At 43.9% G+C, this 27,255-nt stretch overlaps 1 protein-coding gene across 1 annotated transcript; it reads right to left on the minus strand.

The window, feature by feature from the left end:
* Nucleotides 1-1,561: 1,561 nt before the first annotated feature.
* On the minus strand, nt 1,562-27,253 carry otud7b (OTU deubiquitinase 7B). Its single transcript, XM_061675311.1, is given in 13 exon segments — nt 1,562-6,787; nt 7,278-7,356; nt 8,227-8,341; nt 8,521-8,670; nt 9,807-9,934; nt 10,015-10,121; nt 12,584-12,711; nt 13,612-13,713; nt 15,621-15,851; nt 16,998-17,168; nt 17,245-17,263; nt 17,265-17,474; nt 27,070-27,253. Coding segments are annotated over 12 exon segments (2,709 nt in total). The 5' UTR covers nt 17,331-17,474; nt 27,070-27,253; the 3' UTR covers nt 1,562-5,374.
* Nucleotides 27,254-27,255: the final 2 nt, after the last annotated feature.

A 27,255-nucleotide genomic window follows, 5' to 3' on the forward strand; every position in this document is an offset into this window, starting at 1 on the left:
GCGCAGGGGCGTCGCTCTTCCTATTTAATATAGAATTGTTATTTTATTATTATATTTATATGTATTGCATACATCCATCCATTTTCTACACCGTTACAACTCACACGTGTCGCGGGTATGCTGTAGCCTATCCCAACTGACGACACCCTGAACTGGTTGCCACCCAATCGCAGGGCACATATAAACAAACAACCATTCGCACCTACGGTCAATTTAGAGTTGTCAATTAACCGAGCATGCGTGTTTTTGGGATGTGGAAGGAAACCGGAGTGCCCAGAGAAAACCCACGTGGGCACGGGGAGAACATGCAAACTCCATACTCCAATGACTTAAAAAAAAAAATTAAAAAAAAAAAAAATAATAATTTAAAAAAATGTTCTTAAATAAATTCACAAATATCAATCTTAAACCTATAATAGCTAATGCACACGCACATAATATCGACAGGGACAAATGCAAGTAAAGAGCAATGTTCAGCTTGATTCTCTACAACTACTGTAACTACAGTGTAGTTAAAAACAATTTCCGCAACAAATTATGGGTTCCCAAATCGCTATTTACTGACTACATTGCCAAGACTGTCAGTGTGAGGAACGGTGCCAATGCCTAAGGCAGGAAATCGCCTGTTCAGACCATGTCCTTATGGGCTGTGACTTATGTGATGTAAGCGGCGCACACCCACCTTTTAAAGGCATGTGCTCGTGTAAAGTGTGTGGACAAATAAAACACATGCACCTCAATAAAGTAACACATATTGGCATTGGATTGCCTATATGAACTGTATAAAAGTATATAATAATGAGGCAATTGCTTGCTACTTGACGTATTTCACTTCTTGTGAGGGTTTTCTGGAAGGTAACGCGATAAACAAGGGTTTACTGTGAAAGTACATCGTGCGCTTCGACCTTCCGGATTCGTGCAAATCCATTTCTTCTTCCGCCTTGTCGAAGACTGTCAGCGCGCTTGGCTATTTCGACCTCTATTGAGTGACTCTCGAACATGGATTTCGTATAAAAGTGTCAATTTCATTAAAAAAAAATAAATAGTAATTTGTCATGCGAGTGTCCAGAAAAGGCCCCTCTGACAGATGCTTCTGTTTGAGCCACGTTTGTATCCGCTTTGTCTGTATTTGGCTAAGACTGCCCCCTCTTCCTCTGGTTGGTTGTCCAGATTTGGCTAAGACCGCCCCCTTTCCTCTGGTTGGTTGCCTCCATGTTTGTTATGTTGACAGCACTGGCTTGGGAGCGGAGACGTAGGCGGAGATCTTCACTAGTGACGTAGATAAGCTCGAGAAATTCCAATGGCCTGATTTCAGGCCTGTCGGCAGAAAAACGTCTGGAGCTCAGGAATGCTGGGGCCATTTTAATTCATATTTCACGTTTACTGAGGCACCATAGAGACAATATTACATCCCAAATACTACAAAAAGTTGGCTTGGTAAAATATGGGACCTTTAAAGGGAACGAGAGGAGCCGCTTCCATTGGACAGGAGCCGAGTCGGCCCACACAGCCGCAAAAGTCGCCTTTTCAACTCGCAAGACAAAAAAGTCGCACACAGTAGTCCCCAAATACAATGACAATTTATTTAAATGGTGCAAAAAGAAAAAGAAAGAAAAAATAATAATAATCAAAATAATAAAATCTGATGCTTTTTCTGTCCACATTGCACACTCTGCAGCCTTCGTGAGGGTGGGAGATCTCTCAAAAGCATTAAAAAAAAAAAAAAAAAAACAGATGTGTTAAAAATAATGCACACGTTTGGTTAAAGTCGGGTCGCCGTTCCCATGCAGTTTGTCCATTCTGCTGTAGAAAAATAGAAACGATTTGCAGCCACTTTGTTTTTGTGTAACTGCAGGGAAAGAAAGAAAAATGCCACTAAAAGGAAAAAAATATATCAAAAGGCAGAGCACTAAGCTAAAAAACCAAACAAAAAACCACCATAAGGAAAGCTATTTAAAAGAGATCTGGCTATAAATATATATTTTGAAATTGCTGTCTGCTCTTTGTACCGCTCGATAGGATCCCACAAAATACATTCTTTACCATTCTTTTATTTTATAAACGCTGGAAAACTTTGGGCTTACAAAAATAACCACACACGCTCTCTGTTGCCTTTCGACTTAAATACAAAACAATAATTTGTTTCATTAAGCCTGCAAAGTCCTTCCAACGTCTGCTCATTCTTTGGAGTATTCACAAAAACAAAACAACGAACAGGCATCACTTTTCCCGTGAGTGATTCAAACTCTAGTGCAGGGTTAACAAAACGCACACAAGACACAGCAAACGCTAACTTTGCTATTTTTTGTTTGTTTTGTTTCTTGAAACACGGGTGTACTGTCGCTCGAAATACTCCGCGAGGCTGACGCAACCACACAAAAGCACAACAGCGCCCCCCGCTAGGCGTGGCAGTGAACCGCATGCTAGCCTTTTTGCTTTTTGTGCTTTCAAACCCCCAAAGGCCCACACAAAACGTAGAGTCCACTAATGACGATAGTAAGTACGCTCTTTGTACTGACAAGTTGGACAACTTTTGGCATACTAATTCCAGGAAGCCCTTTGAGCATTTATTCCATATCCTTGATTTGGAATAAATGCCTAAACGACTTTTATTCCAGATCAAGGATATCCAGCTGAAAGTTCATGTACTAGTACACTTTTTGTCCGCACTTGGAGGCATAATTTGGCCTCCCAGTAACACGACTACGTTACTAGTGAGACTAAACTACACCATTTGGCAATTGTGCGCTATTTGTACTACTAGTGCCATGCAAATCTACTGGCTAACATCTAGCAATTCACTAGTAGTACTAGTAGCATGCAGATGCCAAGGAGTGCAAAGATTTGTCATACATGAGTGGGGGGAAAAGTTCTACTACTAGTACAACCTAGTCATTCTACTATTGTGCTGAATTGTGTTACTCGTAAGGACAGTCTACTAGTACATGAATCTTAAAACTGCATTATCAAGGATATCAAATAAATGCACAAACAGCTTTCCGCAATGCTGTTTGAATACTAGTGCTCTCTTTGTGATCACTAGTAAGACACTAGTGGCCTCCTGGACTCTACTAGTAGCACCAAAATGCCCACTAGTAACCTTTGCTTACTCCTATCGTAGTTGTCAAACTATTGTGCAGAAATATAAAGCAGTAGAAAAAAAAATGTATTTTTTGGACACAGTTGTTCCACTTGTGAACCCTAGTTGTTCTACTAGTGCGATGAATAGTGAAGACAAAGAGTGCACTAGTGCATGGAGCTGAAGACGGATACCAAATGGGGGCGGTTCGGTCAGAAAATCCCGGTGGGAGGAGCTCCAAATGGGGGCGGTTCGCTCAAAAAGCAACGAGCCCAATTTAATTTGACCTACTAATATTTGAGAATGATTTCAGAAATGTTCACCGTTTCTAGTTTGAAAACTTGTTAAGGTTTATTTAAAAAAAAAAATAATAATAATAAAGTTTTGTTTCAGCCTGTCCTCTTCCGGTCCGCCATTTTGGAAATGACGTCATCGTTGGATTCCCATCAGAAGCAGAGAGCTGCGACTGAATTTCTCGCTTCGGAAGCGGAACCGCCACTAAAATGTGCCAAAAAGTGGGTGTCCAGGATCAAAGGCCAATGTCACACTTGAGTGACAAGTTCCGTGACAAAGCAAAGGAGCAGCAGATCCCGGAAATAGTGCAAAAACTCTCGTTCTTAAATGTTCAAACTAGTATTTACACTTCTACACAGTGTGAACATTTCTGAAAAAAATTAAAATCACGAATAGGTTGAATTCAATTGGATTTATTACTTTTCTGACTGGCCCTCCTATCTATCCATCCATCTATCAAACTGTATTCTTTCATCTTAGGGGGGAGAAGACTCCGGTCAAGCGGGACTCGGCACCAAGTACGATCAGTGGAGAGCCATCGTCGTCATTTCTGTGTTTCGGTTCGAGACCTTTTCCACGGTGCATTTTTCACAAGCAGTAGTGTCAAACCGAAACTCTTGGACGCAAAGCCATTTGAGTATTTATTTAATATCCCTGATATTCATCTTGAGTATGTACTATGTACTAATACACGCTTTGTCCTGGTAAGCTAATTCAGCGCACTAGTAGAATGCCTAGGGCGCACCGGTAGAACAACCGTGTCTTACCCGTAACATATTTTTTCCACTTTTTTGCCGACTAGTATGAACTTCGGCTTCCGGCTCCTTCCCTCAGGTAGGCGCTACCGAACAATGCCAACTAGAACTAGCAGACATTCCAACAGCTTCTTCCCTCCTGCCATCAACTTCTTAAACAGCTAACCTACAATTCCATAGCGACACGCTGCCAATTTCTTTTTTTTTTCTTTTCAATTTCAATGATACATTACTGGTGCACTCGCTGTAGTCGTCTCGCCACGCTGCACTATTTGCATATCTGTTGTTGACCAATACTGGCCACTCATGCGCCCGAGTAGCATCTGCACCACTTGCACACTGACCGAGGAGTATCTGCAACATTTGCACAATCGACATTGTCCCAGATTATCGCGCTACTTGTCACTTTAAAGCGCATACACTCCTCGAAGTCTCGGCGCTTATTGCACCGGACTATTGCTATATTAGTCATTCAAACTGTTCTAAGTGCTAGAGGACTTTTTGCACAGACATAAAAATAAAAAATTGTACCGGCATTACCAGACAACTAGCAACCCTTTATTGCTCAGTGATTGTTTTTCTCAATGTCTTTCTGTCTCCAAAGTGTCTGTTGTCGTACTCGAGCGGCTCCAACTACCGGAGGCGAATCCCTTGTGTGTTTTTTGGACATACTTGGCAAATGAAGATTTGCTCAAATGGCTTTCCACAATGCCTTTTGCGCATTTATTCCAAAAAATATCCAGAATGAGGTCTATGCACGAGTACACTCTTTGTCCTCACCAGTAAGACAGTTCAGTGCAAGCAGCCATTTACTCTTTCCTGTCCCTGGAGGATTCTGCAGCGGCTGCATTTAAGCTTTGGTGGATATTGGAAAACCGCTCAAAGGGCTTGCTAGAACCTTGCGGAGACCATCTTCATGCATCCCTGTGCCTCCGCGCTTATTACTGTGGGGCGCCTGCCCTGTCGTTTACATTCTCTCCGCTAGGAGGTGACAGAGGCCAGGACTTGAACTCCGATCGGGAGGGCAACCATGCAGCACACACACTTTCAGACACTTTCACGCACACACGTACCCTCAGACACTTGCATAAGAGCCGCAGCAAAAATGTAACAGAAGTGCAGTTTTCTATGGGTCTGAGACAGCCCTGTTTGATTCTCGGGACCGGGTCTCTTCCCGAGCCAGGAAGCGGTAGCCGACTGAGTCCCAACTGAACTGAAGAAGGCCACTCGTCAGGGGGAATCTGGATCAGAACCTCTGGACGTCGGGCTCCGTCTCCTTCTTCTTGCGGTAGCAGCAGGAGCAGTAGTTGCCCGTCTCGGGGTGTCCGTAGAAGTCGCAGCTGGGGGTCCGACAGTGGCCGGACGGCATGCCAGGTAGAGCGCCCACGCTGCCCAGGGAGTAGTGGCGCACCGGCGGGAGCCCGCTACCGGGCTCCAGGAAGCCGTTGGAGGGGTGGCACCTGGGGTAGTCGGGCGGGATGAGCTCGGGCGGGTACGAGGGTGCCACGGGTGCCGGAATAAGGGGAGCGGGGCCTTGGGAGGTATTACACTGAGCGTTGGGCGTGTTAAGGGCGCCTCCCTGTACCGTGGAGCAGTGCCTCGGAAGGGTGGCGTACGACGGGTAGGAGGCCGCGGAAGAGCCGCCGGCCAACTGACGCCGAGTTTCCGTGTAGTGGACGTGGAGGGGCACCGAAGAGGGCGGCTGATCTGTCAGGGAGGGCCGCGGGATGGGCACCGCGCCAGAGTACATGGACGGGCTGAGGAGGGTGGTGTTGAGCTGGTTGAATGTGGGCGGCGGGTTCTGAGCGAGCTCAACGGCTCCCGCCGCTGCCCCATTTTTGGGCGGCGCGACGGCATAAACGACACCCTTGCGCTCGGCCTCGCGCCGCTGCTCCTGCTCGGCCCGGTAGCGCTCCTCCACCTCGGTGAAGTAGCGCCGGATCCTCTGCTCCCGCAGCGGGTGCTGGTTGTCGGTGGTCAGCATGCCGGCGAAGACGAACTTCCTCTCGCCTTGCATGGCCGCCTTCATGATGCCGAGGCTGACCTTGACGTCGGCGCTGTACTTGTACACCTCGCCCTCCGCGCCGCTGCTGCTGCTCACGCTGCCGCCTGTCCCGTTGAGACGCTCGCTGCCCGACGAGGGCGAGCCCTTGCCGGAGTCCTCAGACACGTGGGGTGAAGAAGGGGAGCCCTCCATGGCATCCTTCTCAGCTCGGAACGAGCCCTTCTTTTTGATCCCGCTCTCCTTCTTGCCGTGTCCGGCGCCCCCGTTCTTGCCAGTCATGAGACCGCCAACGTTCCTCTTCAGCTTGCTGCCCAGCGTCTTGCCGAAGCTGCCCAGCTTGTTGGCCACCGACTCGGCCCTCTTTTTATCCTTCTCTTTCTTGGCTTTGTTCTTTTGACCCGTCGCGGGCGCGCCGCTCGCCGCCGGCGCGCCGCTCTCCGCCGAGCCGCCGTTGGATGACGTGGACGAGGTAGATGAGTTGTTCTTGGCCGGGTGTCCGCAACCGTTGACCGTGGGTCCCGCGGGGGCGGCGTCTCCGTTGCCGTTGGAGCTGCTGCTGACCGACTCCTTGTCCGACTCGCCGGAGTCCGCAGGCGTACGGGCGTCCTCTCCGGCAGACGCGGTGGGCGACTCGGGCTGGGCCAGTGGCGCTTGCTGGAAGGAGCGCAAATACAGGTTAATGGACTAGGTGGGGGAATAAGGGTGAAGTGGTGGGAAGTAACTTGGTTACTGGCACAGTTCTGCTCCGTTGTTAACCAGTGTACTGCTCCCCCACTGTTTTTTTTCTTGCTATCTGCCAGTCCTTGTGGCTGTTTGGTGTTTTGCTGTAACAACATCTCAGTACGAGTTTCCCTGTCTCGCGACCTGGGGATTCCAGAGCATTATGACTCTTATCTGTCCAGGGCCCTGAACCTCTACCAAACCTGCACAGACTCTTTATCTGAACTTTGAACTGCAAAGCTACTAACCTGTTTGCTTTGGGACCCGTTGAAGACAATATTAGACATTGTTACCAACTATTCCTGTGGTTTGGCGGACTGCGTTTGAGTTCTACACGCACCTGTTACAGTTACCGTACATGTCGATTTTTCAAGTATCTCCACTAAGACCGGACTGTGTAAAATGTGCCTGCGGACATCCTTACCTCGCAGGGCAGCGGCAGCCAGTTGACGGTCATGTAGCTGTGCAACATCTGGAGCTTTGCCTCCAATGACAAAGCCACACTAAGAAGAAGAAGAATTGTCACTGTTATTACATTCTACTGAATTGCTAGTGCTGTCCTAACTAAGCCTTGTTGCACAAACTGACGAAGCCCGCTCGGATGAGAAGCCAAACATCTAAGGCAACGCTCTCAGGCAAAGGAAGATAAAGCCTGAGGTTATTTACCAAGCTACTAGTTTCTCTGCTCCATTCCTTCGAAACTACTTAGAGCTAATCTGGTGAGCGAGTAGCGCTAATCTGGAGTCGGCGATCAATCCCTAAATAGGGACACACTACGGCCTTATGCACTGAAAGGACGACTGGAAAGTTTCGAGGTGTTTTTTTTTTTTTTTTATCTGATTATTTTCAACGCTCAACTGGTGAGGGGAGGGTTTTTGTATTCAAATTCCAAACATTTCATTGCTTTAATTTTTTGTAGGCCTACTAGGGGGCTAACGGAACATGTATTCCAATTCAGATTTGTTTCGTACGGAACATACGCGACAATAGTGGAAGTCCTATTTTATTAACAAGATTTCAAAGTTAGTTGAAAACTTGTATGAGTTTGCTAGTCGAATAAAGTTGACGAGTTTTGCAACAAAACAAAAAAAAAAAACATTTTCAGAATTTAAAAAAAGTCATAGCTAGTGGAATAAAGTTGTATTAAAACAAAAACAACAACATTAAATTAGTACAATAAAGTGTATTTTCACAAAATAAATCATAAAGTTAGTGGAATGCAGTAATCCCCCCCCAACGCTGGATCGGTACCGTAGAAAAAACTTTCAAGACCGGACAAGGCTCGGCTAATTTACACCTGTAAACTTTTTTGCTATAAAAGGGTTAAAGGAATGATGATTTGATAACAACAACAATATTAATAATGCGAGTACCTGCCAAGCATGGTGTTGTCGGTGTCGTCCTTGCCCCACTCCCAGTCTTTTCCTGGATCCACGGCAAAGTGCAGAGGAAGCATTTTGTGCTCAGAGTCGGTGAGCGGGATCACCACTGGAACCCAAAAACTCACTTAGCAACAGCGGGCGGAAGAAACCAAGTACAAATACTTCATTACTTTTTCTGTAATCTGTATTTATTTTTCAAGCAATTTTTCTTTGACTTGGACTTTTCTGAATCGGTGCGTCCGCTTTTAGCAGTACTCGAGCAGACGGAGCGTGAAAATGAAGCACCTTGCTCGTCGGAGCCGTCCTTCTGCTCCATGGGCACCAGCGCCGAGAAGTGAGCCTGGTCGTAGGCCAGCACCAGCGGAGAGCGGTGGCACTGGGTGGACGCCACCTCCAGTGGCAGGTAGATGCCCCCGAACGGGATGGGGGCAAAGGCTGTGGCGGGACAAACAAGGACGTGGCTAAACAGCCTACAAACTGGCCACAGCATTAACTCATTCACTGCCAGCCTTCCCAGTTAACATGGATATTTGACTTCTAAAGCCATCACTGGCAGTGAATGTGTTAAGTACACCTGCCCGACTAATACAATCGCTGGATAGAAAAACGTGGCGAGGTGGCAGTGGTTGACTTCATTTTACACGTGTATGATGGTTAAAAACGGTCGAATGCTACAAATGGGTGACGGGTGACACCCCTCTCTTACTAACATTACCTTAAATTTGAATATGATAAGGTTAGACTATTTTTTTTTTTTTTTTATTTCTACGACGGTTAAAAATGGTAGAATGCTGCAAATGGAGATCTGTGACGAGGACCCCGTTTCACCATTTAAGACTGATGTTTTTGGCTTACATTTTAATTTGATAAGGCTTACGTTATTTTTGACACTTTCATGATTATGAATAGTGTAATGTTACAAATCGAGAACTGTTAGGCCCCTCTCTTTCCATTTAAGACCGACGTTACCTGAAGTTTTAATATAACAAGGCGTACATTGTTTTTATTTTTAGATGGTAAAAAAATGGTGGCATAAACTGCCAACAGAAGAGAAGACGGCCCCAAGTGTTCATGTTTTTAAATCCCAGTAAAAACGATTCTTTTCTCTCATGCTTACGTTTGAGCCCTTTTAAAGCATTTTCATATTCTTTTAAACTCTTTTACTTGCACTCTAGGTTCATTTAATCATTTCAGCCTGTAATTTGTTTCAAAATGTCTTCTGTTTTTTTTTTTTAAAAATGCTTTTAAATGTTGTACTTTTAACCAGGTAAAGCACATTGAGTTACCTAGTCTATGAAATATGCTATATACATAAAGCCGCTCGCCTTGCGTTGCCTAGAACGGTAGAAATCGAGACGTGAGGCCCCTCTCTCGCCGTTTAGGACTGACATGACCTAATGTCTTAATATGATAAAGCTTATCTTGTCTACAATTTTATAGCCATCCAAAAATGTTAGTCATGTTTGTCAATACCGGTATTATGGTAGTGACGTAGCAAAATATGAGCACATCTTTGAAAGTTTTTTTTCCACCTTTTGTGTAGCCAAAAGTTACGACCGCCAACATCTCACCCTCTCCTCCGGAGTCCCTCAGCATGGTGTCGGCCACCACCACGATGGGCCGCTTGAGGACGTGCGCCAGGACGAACACGTGGAACTCCTCCAGGCTCTCGTACACGGGCTCGTCCGACGACTCCCCCCTAGAGGCGACGGCGGGCTTTAGCGTCGGGCGGGCCGCAGACGTACGGATCGACGGCCGTCCTCGTGGCCGCTCGCTCACCTGTTGTTGGCGTGGTTGCTGTAGTTGACTCGGGGCTCGCTGGAGGCCAGTTTCAGGAGCTCGTTCCACTCCTTTTGCCACTCCTCCTCGCTGTAGACCAGGCCCGACTGCAAAAGAAACGCGCACGTTCACGGCATCGATCCCCGACACTCATCAACCCCGTCACTGGCGGAGATCCGCATGCCGCCGGCCGTTTGAAAGCATTCTCCCTCGTCTTTCAATACCAACAGAATATTTTGCTTTGGGACAACAAGCTCCGAACCTACCAAAAGAAGAAGTATATTCTCCTCTTTCACCAAAGAGAAAAAAAACAAGTTTGGTTCTAGCTTTTTCCATTCTTTACTACTCAGCAATAGAACAAGGGTTGGTTTCACCAAAAACACTGACCAAAAAGCAGCGAAAAAGAGCTTTTTGGGCAACTGAACTGACTTTCATGCTATTTCGGTGCTTTTGTGAGCCCTCAGAGTCCAGAGCGGGAAGTAAGTCATATACTGTATGTGCAAGTCGCGAGTGTCAACCTGGGTCTCCTCTTCCACGCCTACCCATTGAAAAATGGACTCGATGATTAGTGTATATACGTCGCTGGGATTCCAGTAGACAAATATTCGGAAAAGTACACGGCACTGAAGGAGTTAATGTCCTCTGTGACTCATTCGCTCAAATGTGCTGTTAGAAGGAGTCATAGTTTCCTGACCCACCCTCCACCCCCAAAAAAAAGCGGCTATTTTTTTGTAAAGGCAGTCGTCCAACGGTAATTTGAGTAGTAGACGTCCATATCTACGTTTACAGATGAGATCAAACTTTGCGGTCAAGTCACTGACTCAAGTGGCGTCTTTACAGGACCGGAGCAGTTCGCTAAAGCGGGAACAAACCCAAAGTCAAACACGTGTGAGCGGGCAGCTAGCCACAATAAAGACCTGCTCAACCTGCAGCGCAAACTTTTGATCATTTTTGTGGTGGCGGGCATTCGGAGGCCTTTAAAATGGAAATGAGACAACGTTTTCAAAGTCAATAATTACCTGCTGCTGCGACGCCTGTTTTCTGACAAAAGACGCAACAAGCCAACTGAATAAGCACAAAAGGCACTGCACGCACAGAAAATTCACTTTAGCCTGTCATTTGACACAAAGGGCACCCTTAAAAATAGGATTTAAAATCATAACCTGTTATAATTAAATAATCCATTGTAAAAAACAAAAACAAAAAAAAACAACAACAACATTTCAAACATAAAAAAAGGGCTTCATTTTTGGAATGTTCATATACTACTTTTGATACTTTATTGCATTATCTTTCTGCTGTTTTTTTTTTTAAAGTCTCATTTTTACAAGAAAAGTTGTTACATTACGGGTATAAAGGTTTATAAATGCCCTCACATTTTATAATTTTAAGAAGAAGGTGTTAGTGGAATAAAGTCAAAATGTCTGGCAATACATTTTGTATTTTTATGGGAAAATAGTCACATTGTTGGGAGGCATTTTTGACAGAAAAATGAAAAAAAAAAAAGTGGCATAAAATTGGGAAAGATAGTTATGCTTAAGGGAATATATTTGTGGTCTTTAGAAAGTCATTTTTTTATATTAAAAAAAAAAGGTCAAAGTCAGTGGAATAAATTTGTTTGCCACAAAAATTGCAATGTTAGGGGTATTAAGTCTTATGTTTAGAAAGACTCATTTAGGGAATTTTTTTCAGTCCGAATGGTGGGGGAATAAAGTTGCACTTTTGCAAGAACATTTAGCATTAGTGGAATAAAGTCAGACTTTCGGGGGGTGAACGTGAGTGGCACAAAGTTGTATTTTTGCAGAAAAAAAACCAAGACTCAGGGAATAATAAAAAAAAAAACATTTCTGAGAAAGTTGTTACTTCTTTCCCAGATATAAAATGTTACATTTTTATTAAGGAGAAAAAAAAAAAAAAAAAAAAAAAAAAAAGTTAAAATGAGTGGAAACAGTAGATTTGCAAAAGAAAAACTGCAATATAATGTTCATTTTAGGGAAATATATTTTTGGGGAAAAGAATGGTATTAGAATAAAGTATTTTTGCAGGAAAAAGTCCCGCAGAAAGGGGATACGTTTGTCTTTTTGCCAGACATCCATCCACCCATCCATCCATTTTCTGAACCGCTTATCCTCACGCGGGTCGCGGGCTCCCGGAGCCTATCCCAGCTATCTCCGGGGTACACCCTGAACCGGCCGCCGGCCAATCGCAGGGCACGTAGAAACAAACAACCATTCACACTCACACCTACGGGCAATTTAGAGTCTTCAACCAACCCACCACGCATGTTTTTGGGATGTGGGAGGAAACCGGAGTGGCCGGAGAAAAGCCACGCAGGCACGGGAAGAACATGCAAACTGCACTCACTGTGAACTGCCAGCGTTTACAAGCAAATTGTTAACTTGAAAACCTGTCATCATTCATAATGAGCTTCTGCTATTTAAAGGCAACAAAAAGTATGCTCACTATTTGGCAAGCAGCACGTGTACTTATGAAGTGTCGAAACCAGACAATGAGTCTGGAGGTGCATTTGGTGGGCTGCGTGCGGCGTCGTACGGCCGTTGGTACGGACCTCTTTGTTCTGCTGGGTCAGCTGCCACCTCCAGCGGTGCTTGAGGGCGTTCTGCTCGGCACCGTGGTCCATCTGCTCGCGCAGCGCCTTGCGCAATGACAGGTCGCGGTCGTGACAGCCCCACATGCCTAAGCCGCAAACCCCCCCAAAAAGTACAATTTGTGGTTATAGTCTCGGATTATGACAAATGTAAACGCCTCGAGATACCGGTTGAATTCGTGATCATGCGCGCAACTCGCAACACTCGTGTCTCAAGTCGTCTTTCCCCGCTCACATGAATGGAAATGACATTAAATCGGTTTCAGCCTCGTCCCCCAAAAAACTATTCTTGTAATGTGTTTTTTTTAATACTCAGACTAGCACTCTATAATATTGCACTTCATTAAAAAAAAATAACATTTAGTAATAACAAACACAGTGTCAACAATTAAACAGTTTGTGGGTCATGATGACTTCATTGCAGCTCCTTCTGGTGTTTGAACTGGGGTGGGGTGGGGGTCCTGTGTAATACTGTCATGAACACAAACAAAGACAACTACAGTACTGTGTGTCACTCAGTAAGATGTTAGCCGTTTTTCGCACAAGTTAAAGAATTTATGCCTGTGAGTGTCATTATATTATGCCGTCTACATTTGTTGCTGCGCTTTTTGTCTTCAAATATCTGTTGCTTCTAAAAGTGCAACTACCGATGCTAACCATTAGCATGTCAAAGGCGTTTTGCATTGTTTGTTAGCTTTAGGCTAAGCAGACATTCCTAAGGCAAAGCTATGTGCTCGTTTTAAATGCATATGCTGTAATTCGCTTTGTTTTATGTTCAGTTCGACAGTAAACGCCAACTGGGAGCCTTTTTTTTTTAAACTTTTTAAGAAATGTTCACTAACTGCCAAACTGCTGCTTATTGTGAAGTCAGCTGAGGTCGGCCGTAAGTCGGGTCAGCTGGATGTCAAGGCAACACGGTTATGCCAAATCCAAGTATGGAAATACTGAAAGTAACTACGTGTACGCCACATGCGAGAACGAGAGCTGACCGAGCGAGGCGGCGTGTAACAGGCAGTTTCCGTCTCCCGTGGTCGTCAGGGGCAGCAAACTCTGACAGTTGGGAACTACTTTGGTCCACCAGTTCAGACGCCCTGCACACAAACGCCACAAACTATACTCACAAGCAAATGGATGGGGAATAATTCAGATAAGTCAGATTTTGTCACAGATAAAAGTTGTCACCGAAGGGAATTCAAGTTGCAATGTAAAGGAATGAAGTTATATAGAAAATGTCGTTATGGTATTTGAATTAAGTCGTATTGCAAGTTTTGCAAGGGAAAGTCAATGTTAGGGAACGAAGTGGTAATGTTGGGGAAATACAAGCATCGGTGCAGACTACTTCCGTACAGTATCGGTATTCGAAAACTTGTCTGATACTGTACACGCCAACAAACAGCACAGAACCGGCCTGACATACGGAGCGCTTGTCCGGTCGCCGTCCGTGTTGGGTACTTTAAGGGCACTAAAGGATGACAACACTTGATGATGAGCTCCTTCATATTCGTTTGTGTTTTGTATTTCACCGCCTTATGATCTCAGAACAGCTTTCATTCGTTGTTATTCGTGTCGCCTTTAAAGTGACAGTTTGATGCACTTTAGCCACGTTCAACTCATGTGAAAAGAAATACACGGCTTCACTGTTGCCGCACCATTTTTCTTATTTGTCTTTGTAAAAAGTGTATTTGTTGCTACTTTTCATAGACTTTACACCGATTTGATCTGTATCGGCCGATATTTATCATTTTGCGCTGATCGGCTTTAATGTCATAATTCGCCGATCTGATCAACGACGTCATTGATCGGCTCCGCAAAAGACATTTTCTCCGCGTGCACAGTATATTTGAATCCAAAAGCTAGTTTATTTTGAGCCTTGTCGCGTGACACAGAAGTAAAAAAAAATATACAGGGTGGCTCCAGTCTGTCTATCGGCTAAGAGTCTTTCGAAAATTGTACCTGAGAAATGTGTGCTTGTTTACATTGTTTGGTACTTACTATAATTGGTGTGTCAAGTCTGCACTAAGTTGCTGATTTATTATTTTATTATTATTATTTCATTTATTGGTTCATGTTGATGATGTCATTTGGCCAACATTACCAGGTAATGGGTACGGTTAAGCTAATCCTCTATTTGTCCTCCGGATAAGTGATATTCCTGCCACTTGGCAGCTGCTGAAAATAACTGAAAATGTTACTTGTGATGTCACTTAGTGACTTTTAAGATCAAGTAATCATTAAAGTAATTAAGTTACTTTTTCAAGGTAACTGTGGCAATATTGGTTGCAGGTGACTCCATGCAACTCTGTGTCACTCCTGTTGGATTTTGTTTGTTTGTTGTGTAGTTAATGCTGGATTGCAGTTGTGTTTAGCCGCCATTCTTGTTTACACGAGCAGTCACACAACGGCTGCGTGAGCTGCGTTCAGGAACACTTGTAACACCCGGAAAACAAGTGTGTTTATTTCTTTCTGTACAATTTTATCAAACGGATTACTAGGCTGAATTAACATTTGTACCACAATTGTAATAATTCATTTTGTTTTGTAATATGGGATTTATTCAATGTTAGTGTTGTGATGCTGTAATGACAAGTTGTTACTCTAAAAAGTGTTATACAGGAGTTGGATTTTTATCAGAGAATGTTGTTATGTTGGAAGAATAAAGTCGGAATGTAAGGGAATAAAATCCTCAAAGTTAGTGGGTTGTTTTCAAGAAAATGTTGATGTTGAATGTGAGGGGAAGAAATATATATATTATATTAGGAAAGTCAAATTGAGTAGAATAAGGTCGAATTTTTGCCAGGAGTCACAACATTACAGGATTAAAGTCGCTTAAAATTAGTTTCTTTTTTTTTTTTAATTTAAAAAAAAAAAAAAAAAAGTCTAAATGTTTGGAGAATGAAGCCATATGTTATCATTTCAATTTTTAAACATTTCTTGGCGTAGATTTTTGCAAATGTTTGTACGGAAAGTGTTGTTGGCGGTCCAGCGTTTGCGCTCTTACCGGCGTGTTCCAGCGCCACCATCATGGACTTCTCAATCAGGTCCCGCTCGTTGACCCGGAAGTCGTCCTGGTACATGCTGAGGTCGGGCAGCTGGAAGGTGAACTCGGGCGTGTTTAGCAGCTGCTCGTCGCTGCCCCCAGCGGGGCCGGAGGCATAAGTGCGCGCCAGGGAAGCAACCACGGGCGAGGCGGCGCGGGCCGGGACCCCCCTCGGCTGACGCTTTTCGTCAGCTGCGGGAAAAATTAAAAAAAAGAGGCTCAGGCAGTGACGGCGTTCATTGCTGATGTGCCCGCTATACTGCAAACTCATTTTTTATTTTTACAGTATACAGGCAAGTCCGGATTTCGGGTTGTGAGCCTTCAGTGTAGTACCACATTGTGCCACTACGAGATGGGCGGCACTGAGCGCCACTGGAAGACAGGCAGCATAACGAACAGCAAGAAAAAGAGGCAGAAGGACCCCAACTAAACTCCAGTCTTTGGCAGAGAATATATATGCCTGTGAGTTTTTTGTATGCGCTTTGTATATGTTGCTGCACCCCGTGTGTTATAGTAGCATTTTTTTTTCAGGTTAAGATGAATTGCTGTAATATCTAGCTAATTTCCGTGAGCCTGTCTACGGCATTTTATATTACAGTGTTCTCCCTAAAAAGGTTTATAATTGTTTATCGATGTGACAAGATGGCTGCAAAGCGCTACTTTTCTGTTGCACCTAGCGAAATGAAGCTTCTCCCCTCACATCAACTTAGCTCCTTCGCATCAAGATGCCACAAGATTTTTGGGATTTTTTTTTTTTTTTTTTTAAAGAAAAACGATTAGCCCTTTTAATCTCCATTCATAACCACACTCTTCTTATTGTGTCCGCCCTTACCTTCTCCACCTGTTTGTTGTAATTTCTAAATGCTTTTGCAGCACTCTGAGATTTATTTAAAATGTGATGTGCAGTATGAATCAAACGTTTTATCGTTACTTTTAAATTACGACAGGAGAGTTTTTCAGCAAATAACAGAGGATAGGTTAAAAAATATATGCGAATATGCGGGGGAACACTATATGTAAACGTTAAGCTAACAGACTTTGGTTAGACAACATTCTTTGGTTTCGTTGAATTTTAGCGTTTAAATATACAATGTTTAATTCTGTTTTGGTTTGTTTTTTGCATCAGTTTGACAGTAAACATCAAGTGAGAGTGAACAATAATGCGCTTATTTGGAGCGCTGTGCAAGTGAGTCTTCTTTTTGCCTTCTCAAATTTTGATGTTATACAGTAGTCTCCATTTAATAACCTACAATGTGTGTGCGCTCCCTGATTGTCACCTGTGGCGGTGGGTTGCATCATGTCAATTCTATTTATTTTTTTAAACAGTGATTGCCTCACCTTGGGTCACATCGTCTTGTCTCTGCAGTACGAGGCGTCCGAGGCGGGCCATCTCTTTTTCCGGGGGCAGGTACGTCCTCTCCTGGGTGAAGGAGTACATCAAGTTCCCAGCATGCACCTGTCGCAGCTGCTCAAAGTCACTGAGGGCGGCGTTCAGGTCCCAATTCTTGCCTGCGGGAGCGAAATAATGGACTTTTTTCAATGTGGTCACAAGATTAGGCACACCTGTGTGCCTCGGCCTACCTACCCTCTAGCAGGTCTCTGGCCTAATCCTGGTTCTGCTCCTGTGGACTGGACAAAGTGGGATAGGACTGTGTCCATATCCACGGTCATGTGATCATGAATTCACGCGGTGGTGGTCGGAGTCCGGCCAGAGAGAGAGAGGAGAAAAAAAATAAATAAAATAAAATACAGGGAGGACAAAAACAGAGGAGTGTGGGGAGACACGGGAGGCCGAATAGACGTCTCCCGTCACACCTGGAAAGAAAAACGACAGAAAACGAGACATTTACTACTGTAGCGTTTATTTGGAACACTTTATGTCTCTTTTTCCGTAAGTATCACAATAGTCCAAGAAAAATGAAAAACTTCCCTCCCTGTCCGAGCATTTTATAATTCCCTTAGTTAGTCCTGTACAGTCATGTATTTCATAATTGTATTTTTGCGTAGAAATGTGGTAATGTTATGGGAATAACGTTCTGTATTTGCAAGAAAATGTAGGGGAAGAAAGATTTTGGGGGGGAAATGTCAGAATGTTAATGGAAGCCACAGAGATACAGTATGGACAGATGCTTCATTAATCATGTGAGGGAAATCATATGTATTATACAGTCCCCTCCAGAAGTATTGGAACAGCAAGGTCAATTCCGTTGTTTTTGTTGTATACTTAAAGACATTTGGAACAAAGTTTTATGGACTAACGGGACCAAGATTAACCTTCATGTTTGCTTAACAGCAAATGCAGTTTTCACAGGTGAAACCCAAAGTCAAGCTCATGTTTAAGTATTCAATCTAAAAGGCAACACCTGAGCAACTAGAAACACCCACCAGTCACGTGTTCCAATACTTTTGCTCACATGAAACGTGGGTAGCTTCTGTCCTGAGTTGTTGTTGAACACATCCAGATGTAAATACCATGAAATAAAAGATGGAATTCTGAACTATAGACTCATGTTCATCTTTTGATCCGAAACCCAAATGTCTTCAGTATACCACAAAAACAAAAGGAATTGATCTTGCCGTTCCAATACTTTTGGCGGGGACTGTGTAAATATTTTGTCCAACCAGATTTTAGCCTCTAAGTGTTGCCATGTCAAGATAATCTGAAAAAAAAATAATACTAATTGGATTGGATGATCTGCCAATCAGTGGCACCAACCCATGGAACGCAAAACTAGATTAGCAATGGGACCGTTTCTTTAAGCAATCACATTTCAAATTTGTCATCACAAGGCCATTGCGCTGGCCCTCAATGATCTCAGCATTTGTCTGTCCTCTGATTGGCTGGTCAGAGCAAAACTGTTCTCCTATGTCGCGATCTGCACACAAGAATACATTTCAAAATCAGCATCTGTCGTGAGCATGATGCATTGTATTAAAACGCTTGATGGTTCCGTCATGTTATTAGCACCATATTGATTGTGAATGATGTAGGTGGCACAGCTGTGTGCTGTTCTATTGTTTTTATGTTTTTTGTTAATAGTATTGATGGTTCGTATAGCTGCGCTGACATTGATTAAGTCAGATCAGTCTGCAGTGAAGGCCCACGTATCAAACGCACGCCGGCCACTGCTTGTTAGTAGCGCTTGCTTTCGATTTGAGGGAAAGCGTAGCAGGAAGAAGAAAGCAAGAAAAGGTGCGCGGAGTGCGTTGGCCGCCTTTGGGCTTAATCTGGTTAACCGCTCAGCTCCCCCCCTCCCCCGTCAGTCGTTACGTAACCGGGACGCTACGGGATGAACGCGGCGTAGGCCTGCTCGGGAATGTCTGACCAGCCGTTTGTCCACCGGGTGTCTTTAATCCACAACTGCGACACTTTTGGAAGGTCAAAAACAAACCAGTCTACACACAAGAGAACGACTTTCTGTACACGAGTGTGCGCCGTAGGGTGATTAGGGGACAACATGCGACTTTCCAGACGGTTTACATAATCCCACGGATAGTGCCCGAGGCTTAGAGGGTGCGAGGCTTCCCGTTGAATGCTCCAAGAGACGAAATAAACCATTTGGCAACGGGTTTCACCCCATCAGTCCACAAAAAAGTGGGGGATAATTGGCTTAAATTAAATTTGAGGGGAGTGCTGTACGGCGACAGTGAACTCCACTCACTTCACAACAACACATCATTGACACGTCATTGTGTTAATTCAAATTGGATCTATCAAAAGTACTATTGGTATCTGTACATGGTATCGGTGAGTACTCAAGAGTGAATACTTGCGCTGGGATCAGTCTGGAAACAAAGTGGTATCGAATATCCCGACTTGAATTCTTTATATTGTATCTAATTGTGTCATTACTGTGTTTTTATAAATTACAATAATATGGCGTGTTATTTCTCTTATTAAAAAGAACAGAACATTTGTTTGCAGATTATTGAAGAGGGCAAACAGTAAAGCGCACAAATACAAAATGACAACACTTGAAATGAGCTGCTGAAGGCCACAACCCACGCTCAGACGCTCACATGCAAAGCAACTAAAGCAACAGTGATCAACATTTTTGCAGATTTTTTGACAGATATTACGGATCAAATGAGTAACTAAGTCATTGTCAATGTATGTTTGTGCATTTTCTGCACTGTTAATTTGAAATAATGTCCAGTTTTTAAATAAATTTGAATTTAAAATTTGGGAATTTGTATTTTTTTTGAAATATCCAATTCATCGAGAAAATAATAGACAGATTATTTTATTTGTTTTTAAATCTTGAAATGGTCTTGACCTGCTCCACCCCTACAGTCCCACCCGGTGCCTCAGGTCAGCTGACCAGACGCTCCTGGAGGTACCGAGGACTAAACGGAGGCGCAAAGGGGATCGATCTTTTTCTTCTGCCGGTCCCTCACTTTGGAATGACGCCCCCCTAAACATTAGGCTCGCCCCCTCATTGTCCATTTTTTTTAAAACTTGTCTTAAAATTCATTTTTATTCTTTGGCTTTCAACTCAGAATGAGAGTTTGGGCTCTTTTAGTCTTTTTTTATAGTTTTTAATGTTGCTATTAACCTAATGTTTGATTTATATAATGTACAGCACTTTCTGTGCAGCTGTGCACCGCGTAGGAATTACTCCCATCTTGCGTTGAAATTGTGTTTGTGTTCCAAACAAATCGTGCACTGAGGACTCTCAGTTTTTCAAACACGTATTGCGACAACGGTAGCTGTCGTATTTCAAAAAACCTTGAAGAACGACGACGCCGTTGAACAAAACCCACTGAAAAAAGTTAGCCTTTTTTTTTTTCCCTTTAGCTTAGCTTTTTTGCTTTAGGCTAATTTAGGCAGCGTTGAACTTCTTGTCGGGGAAGTCTCCAGCTTTCTGGAGACTTCAGTTTCAAGACGGCAGACTGTCATGGCACTCCCCTACTGGGTCACCACTCTTATGTATAAATACACCTAAAGTTGTTCGCTTACGAGAATGTATCCGGTTATTAGCAGAGGTCATAATAAACCAATGATAACACATATATAAACGTAAACATCGATTATAGCCATTAAACAACTGACAATGTTACGCGGTGTCCCTTTTAAGTGCTCTATAAATAAAGTTGAGTTGAGATGATTAAAAAAAATCATTACTTGCAGCCCTAATACTATGCCATTTTTCTCTCTTTTGAAGAATGAAGGGCAAAACAATACAGTAGCTTTTTGGGGGGAACGGATTAATAGCATTTCAATTCCTTTCAACGGAAAATGGCGTAACTGGACTTATTAGCTTGGTGAGGCAACAAAAGAAAGTCGTGAGTCAGGTTACCGCCGCTGTACCTTGCCAGAGGAACACGGAAGGATGTGAGAAAGTCCAGCGTGACATGCGAACAAGCTAGTGGACTGGGTCAACCCATTCATGCGGACCAAGAATCCCCTCGCTGACCCCTCCAGTCCGCCCCGTCCCCTGCCCCGATCCTCTCCACCAATCATGATGAACAACATTTGCCGTCTCTGGCGGCGTGACAAATGGAGCGTGTAGCGTTCCTGGTCCGGCAAACACAAACACACACGCACACACCAGGCTGATGTCAGAGATTCCGCACACACCCACTGTCGGTCTGCAGCATGCCAACAAGGCTTCAGTTGGGTCAGAAAACGTTAATCTGCCAAGTGGAACTTCCCTACCGCGGCCTCCTTAGCCGCACTGATGGCTGGGAAACACACACACACACACACACACACACAAACTGACAATTGCGTCCAAGTTGAGCATTTTCCCCTTCCGGCAGAAGTCAGCATCTAAAAGATGATCCTGAGCGATCAAACCACAAGCGACAAGAACTGAAATCTTAAAGCGGGATACGCCAACACAAGGCGTCGCCAATGTTCTAAAAATAGCTCACCATTAATGGGACATTTTGATTTTCTAGGAATGTTGTAGAAGTGATTATTTGAAAATGTAAACACTGGCAGAGATTTATAGAACTAAAGTATTGCATATTTAACAGTACATTAGCACTTTTCCCCCCAGGTGTGAGACACAGTTGTTCAACAAGTGCACTGAAATGGCTTTGTGCTCGATGAGGGTGAAAGGCCCGCATGCGAGTCCATGCTTTGCCCACATCAGATGGCGTGGGGGCTCGGCTTTTAGTGTTGTCCATCTGTCCCGGAGACCTGCTTCCAATTGGGATCATTTTGGTGAATTCCAGTGTCGGAGTTTGGAAACGTACACGCCTTGGAAATCTACTTCAAATGAAGATGTGCTGTTCCATTTTGGGTGAGTGCTCTTAAGACTTTTTGGTGCGTCCTGTCACGATAGACACACCCACACAATTTCATGTCCATCGGCGGAATTATTTCAAACAATCCTCGAAATGGTTATCGAATTTCGATGTCATCCATATTAGACAGCATCAGCAAAAAAAAAAAAAATTTTAATTTGGCAAATTAGCCTCGCCCATCTGTCTAGGATAGCTGTTGTCACACTTTTTACACCAATTACCATCTCATTAAATACTTAACTCTCCAAGTACCATCATTATGACTGACATTAAAATACAGTAGTGTCATAGGTCCAACTGTTTATTAAAAAATAAAGACATGTTTTACTCCTAAAGAAGTAATATTATTGTAAACCACTCCAACACATTTTCAACAAAAACACTGATCTTAGATATCGGAAAATAACAGTTTCAATTCAAATGTAGTGCACATACAGTTAAATACAAATTGTACGTAAATGTTTAAAAACTGTTTTACAAGATTAAATGCAAAAGTATTGTACTTAAAAGTTAAACACAACTTAAGTGTACTGTACCAAATGAACTGTAAACATTATGCACAGTTTGAAAACTTCATTCGGTGATTGTTTTGTGTACCACTAGAGGGAGCCTGCATACCATATTTGGAGAACCGCTGGTCGAGGGTAGCCGCTTCCGATGGGGGCTCCTTTGGGCAAATCACCCGAGTAGGAGTTTGTCAAAGCACAAGCCCTAAAATTCAACCTCAAAATGGCTGACTTCCTGTTCAATGTCCCGCATGAGCATTTTGAGAGGAAAACAGGACTGACTTATTTGAATTGAGGCTGCAGCTACAGAAAGAATAAATGATACTTGGGGGGGGGGGGGGGGGGGGGGAATGACTAACAGTGTTATTTAAATGGACTCAAAGCATGTCTCTTCTGGCTAATGTGTTTTGTCTTCTGGTAATAAATATGATAACATAACAAGCCACAGCTGGTGTATTGCCTTTCACAGGGGAAGCGTTAGGCTATAAAATGTTAAAGTTGTCTCTCAACGGACACCCGCGAACAGCTGCTGGCTCAGCCTGCGAGCGCGAGGAATCCAGTGTCACTTTCCGAGTCGGGGCCCATTCGACCGCGTTCCCGCCAGAAGGCTCAAAGGCCGGCAGATTAATAAGCAAGCAGCCCAGTCGCTCGGGTTAGTAGGACACAAGACGTGCAACTCCAGTGTGTTTCCGTGCGTGTACTGCACACACCACCAAGTCCACATTGGCTAAAGGAGCAGGGAACTTGAACAATTGGGAGCTAAAATCTTCTTTCCTGACAAGAAAATGGGATTAGGACCATCCATCCATCCATTTTCCAGACGACTAATTTGCAGGGGCTCGTCCCGGGTGACTTTGCGGAGGAGGCGGGGTAGACGATGGCAAGGCACGTATAGACCTTAAGTTGTTGTCACGAGCTATTTTTTGCTCATGCAGGACATGATGTCAGGTCGATTATCTTGTCAGAAATCCTTTGCAAAATATTTGTCATTATTACCGTAGCAGGATGGGGAAAATCTCTCGTGACCGTTATGAACTCCTGTTTCGCCGCGTGGGATGCACTGCCAAGCGGAGTTGTGCGCTAGCGGAGGTGTCGGCGAGTGTAGCGTAATATCCCGCAGTGGGCCTTGTCATGTTGGCTTCTTTAGGCAGCGCACTCGATTGTTGCCCTCAAGTACTTTGCAGACCAGATTAATCAAACGATTCATAACAATACATTCATTTCAAAACAGTTTTTTTTGGGGGGGATATACACGGTCACGAGAAGGCAGACTACTTGCTCGCGCACAATTTCGTCGAGGCTGCGTCTCGTCAAGCCCAACTTCCGCCTCTCGCGACACGGCCCTGGCCGGAAGGGTGGAGAGGCCGCCTGCCGACATATTTATGAGCCGCTGCCACACACCCAGCTATGCGGCTAAGCTTGGGTGTGGATTCGTCAACGCCGTGGCAGCAAAAACAACCAGTCCGACGTGTGCCAATTACGTGACTGGCTGGGAAAAGTCCAAGACGTGATGAGGAGTCGATGCGCTCGATTGGTCCGTATTTGACTGATAAGAATTGCGCCAGTCGTGTCGAATTTGAGCTGACATTCCGAGCAGCGAGGAGTTCACTTGACTTGGAAGCGAGCTATCATTCAAATAGTTTGCGGAAATCAAAGCAAAAACCTTCTGCTGTGCTTTCAAAGTCCTCCAATAGGAAGACATTTGATGTTTTGATATGTAAATAAATGGCATTATTTTGGTATCCTTTACACTTATTTACATCTCCAAACTGCATCAAACAGTCGCTGCCCCATTTTGCATTGCGAGCTACTTTATTTTTCATTTTTGAAAGTGTTCCTATATTTACATCACAGCAGCCAAGTTTCCGCTTAATGTGATTTGTGTAACACACGCACGTCAGAACGAATTCCATCAAACGATGCAAAACCCGCAAGAAACTTTTTCGGATTCATTTATGTGTCTCGGAGCTTATTTCACGAGCGATGTGACAACATTCGCCAAAAATGACAGTTGAGTCTGGTTGGAATTCGTACTTCAACGCAGCAAAAATGTTGACAAATCAGGCAATTGAATCGAGTTTGTTTTTGTGAGTGGGGAAAATGTCCTTTTTGGGGGATATCACCTGTTCAAAAATCTGCTCAAAAATGTCTTTGTTAAACAGTATAAGTGGATTAGTTCTCAACCTATCCACACGAGACCCGGACTTGGTCCGGAGCCGGACTGCGGTCTGCTACCTAATTCTATCTAAAATTTGCAGAACACTGCCTCAAAATGTGATTCTCACGAAGCAAATAAATCAATCCATAACAACTCTAGTTTTACCAATCAATACACAAGTTGGTGGACATCTCACCAACAAGTCTCAGGAGGACCCAAGCACAAAATTGAAGAGTTGTTTGAAAATCCAAACAGATTGGAACTTGACCAGCATGACAGGAGGGATTTAGTGACCTCAGTAGCAACTACTAGACAACGGCGCCGGACAGGCATCTGAAGCCCACTTGAAGAACCACAAGCTCGCCCTTACTTGATACCCGCTCGGCCGTTCGCCCGACTCCCTGTTCTAGCGGCGCGCCAGCCGTCTGTCACAGCTCAGACACGTGGCCTCGTCACACCGGGGTGGCGTGGGGGCAGAGGGTGGGACCTTTATACTGTATCCTCAGGGAAACTATTTCGACAATAATGATGAGCGAACACTTTCGCATGTCCACATGTGTAAAAGAAGTTAACCACTGCAAAACAACAAACAACCCGACCTTAACTTGGATCCTAACTCACTCACCGCAAGTCACACTTCGCAAAACCTCCCACGTGTACATACTTCTTCTCTCTTGCCCTAAAGTTTCAGAAACCTGGGCTACTTTGCTCCTTCAGGACCTGCACAACTTTCTGTGATTGATGGAACCATGAATTCTGCTCTTTAACCGAAAATCCTGAAGGAGAATGTTCAGCCGTCAGTTTGCGACCTCAAGCTGAAGTTCTGCAGCAGGATAACGATAGAAAACACACCAGCAAGTCAACTTCTGAAGGGCTTTCAAAATAATAATGATAATAAAGTTCCATGCCCAAACCTCCCAACCCTTTTTTTCCTGAATTCAAACAATTCTGAAAGGAAGTGTGGCCCAAAATATCTCCACAGAGATGTGAAAGACTCATTGCCAGTTCAAGAAAACGCTTGGTTTCAGATGTTGCTGCTGAGGAAGGCCCAACCAGGTCTTAGATTTAGGGGGGCATTACTTTTTCACACAGGACCAGATCACTTTGAATAGGTTTTCTTTCCTTAATAAATGAAATCACCATTTAAAAACAGCATTTAAGTTCGCTTGATTTATATTTGTCTGATATTTAATTGTTTTTTTTTGACAATCTTAAACCAAGTGGGGAAATGTAATATAAGAATTTGAGAAGAGGGGCAATGGGTTTTACAGCACTGTACGATTTAAAGAGATGTTATCGTGAGAAAAGCTGACGCAGTTGACAGAGTGAACGCCATGCAAATGAGCCAATGACGTTCGATTCGTGCCGTGCAGTGAGTCCGCGTCGCTCCCGGCGCATTTGTTTGTTGTACATCTGCAAATAAAGGATTCATTTGTCACCAACAGCCATTTCCCAGTCTTGTTTTTGGTTTTTTACAGTTTGAAGTGTGAAGCAAAAAATATTTGCGTCACAGTCACTGTTCTGCTTGATATATTTCTTTTCACAAACAGCTCATTATTCTCTGCTATTTTGGTCAGAAATTGGTGTTTTGGGTGAGCCCAACCCATGTTTTTGAACATGTTCTTACTAAAGGAAAAAAAAAAAAAAAACACTAAAAAATGCTCAAAACAAAACTTTGTTTTTCTGTTGAGATGAGGAGAGTCTCCTTTTTCTATTTCTTCTATTGTCACAAAATACAACATTGTGTAAGTCAAAATGCTGTAAAACGGCTGCCAGTCAAGGAATGAATGCCCAAAATGTGATTTATTAACAGTTTTTAGTACAATAAATACTATTATGGTTTACCCTCCTCTCTGCGCATTGTTGATGACTCAAGGTCCCTATTTTTGTTTTGTTTTCTCAGTTGACTCTTGTGTGTCCCCGACACACAAGAGTCAATGAGTGAACGCAACTTTTCAATAACTGGACAAGCGAGGGTGCACTTGTTTTATTGCCTGGAGTCCAAAACAAACAGACTTCTCAGGGTATGCTCGCCTTAAATCTGGATTACATCGCCGGCAGACGTATGCGTACACACATGGCCGCTCACACCTCCTGCGTGATCGGGACACATCACAGTCGACGTCCACTCAGATTTGGGGGACATTTGAAAAGCACCCAAATGCACCACGACAGAGGACACACGCGGAAGCTAACTTGGCTAACTTAGCACCTGTAATGCTAACCGATATGTTTGTATTGGAGCTTGGCGGGTGGAGGAATGTGGAGGAACAATGCTTACATAAAAAGAGGCGTTGAAGTGCATGTGACCGTCCTCTTCGTGTCTTACAAGTTTACCGACACGCGTTAAACACCACCGTACGCGTCAATTGGCCCCCAAAAGACAAAAGGTTTTAGTTCAGGTTGAACATCGCCGTTTTTGTGGCGACTTGAAGCCGCGGCTAATCGGAAGCTAGCGTTAGCCGCGTGCTAAACGACATATTTTACTCACCAAATTGCTTTTTAGCTTGAGCGGCTTCGCAGATGTTTCCATCCTTCCCGTCCTCTTACTTTCCCCACTCGGTGAAAATGGACAACGTTTAACTTTGGAGCATCTTGTCGTGGGGCAACTGAGCGTTAAATCCCCAAACAAGCCGGACCATCATCAGCCACAAAGTAATTTCCACTCCACTTACAA

This window comes from Phycodurus eques, chromosome 4 (assembly GCF_024500275.1).
Source record: "Phycodurus eques isolate BA_2022a chromosome 4, UOR_Pequ_1.1, whole genome shotgun sequence".
NCBI lineage: Eukaryota > Metazoa > Chordata > Actinopteri > Syngnathiformes > Syngnathidae > Phycodurus > Phycodurus eques.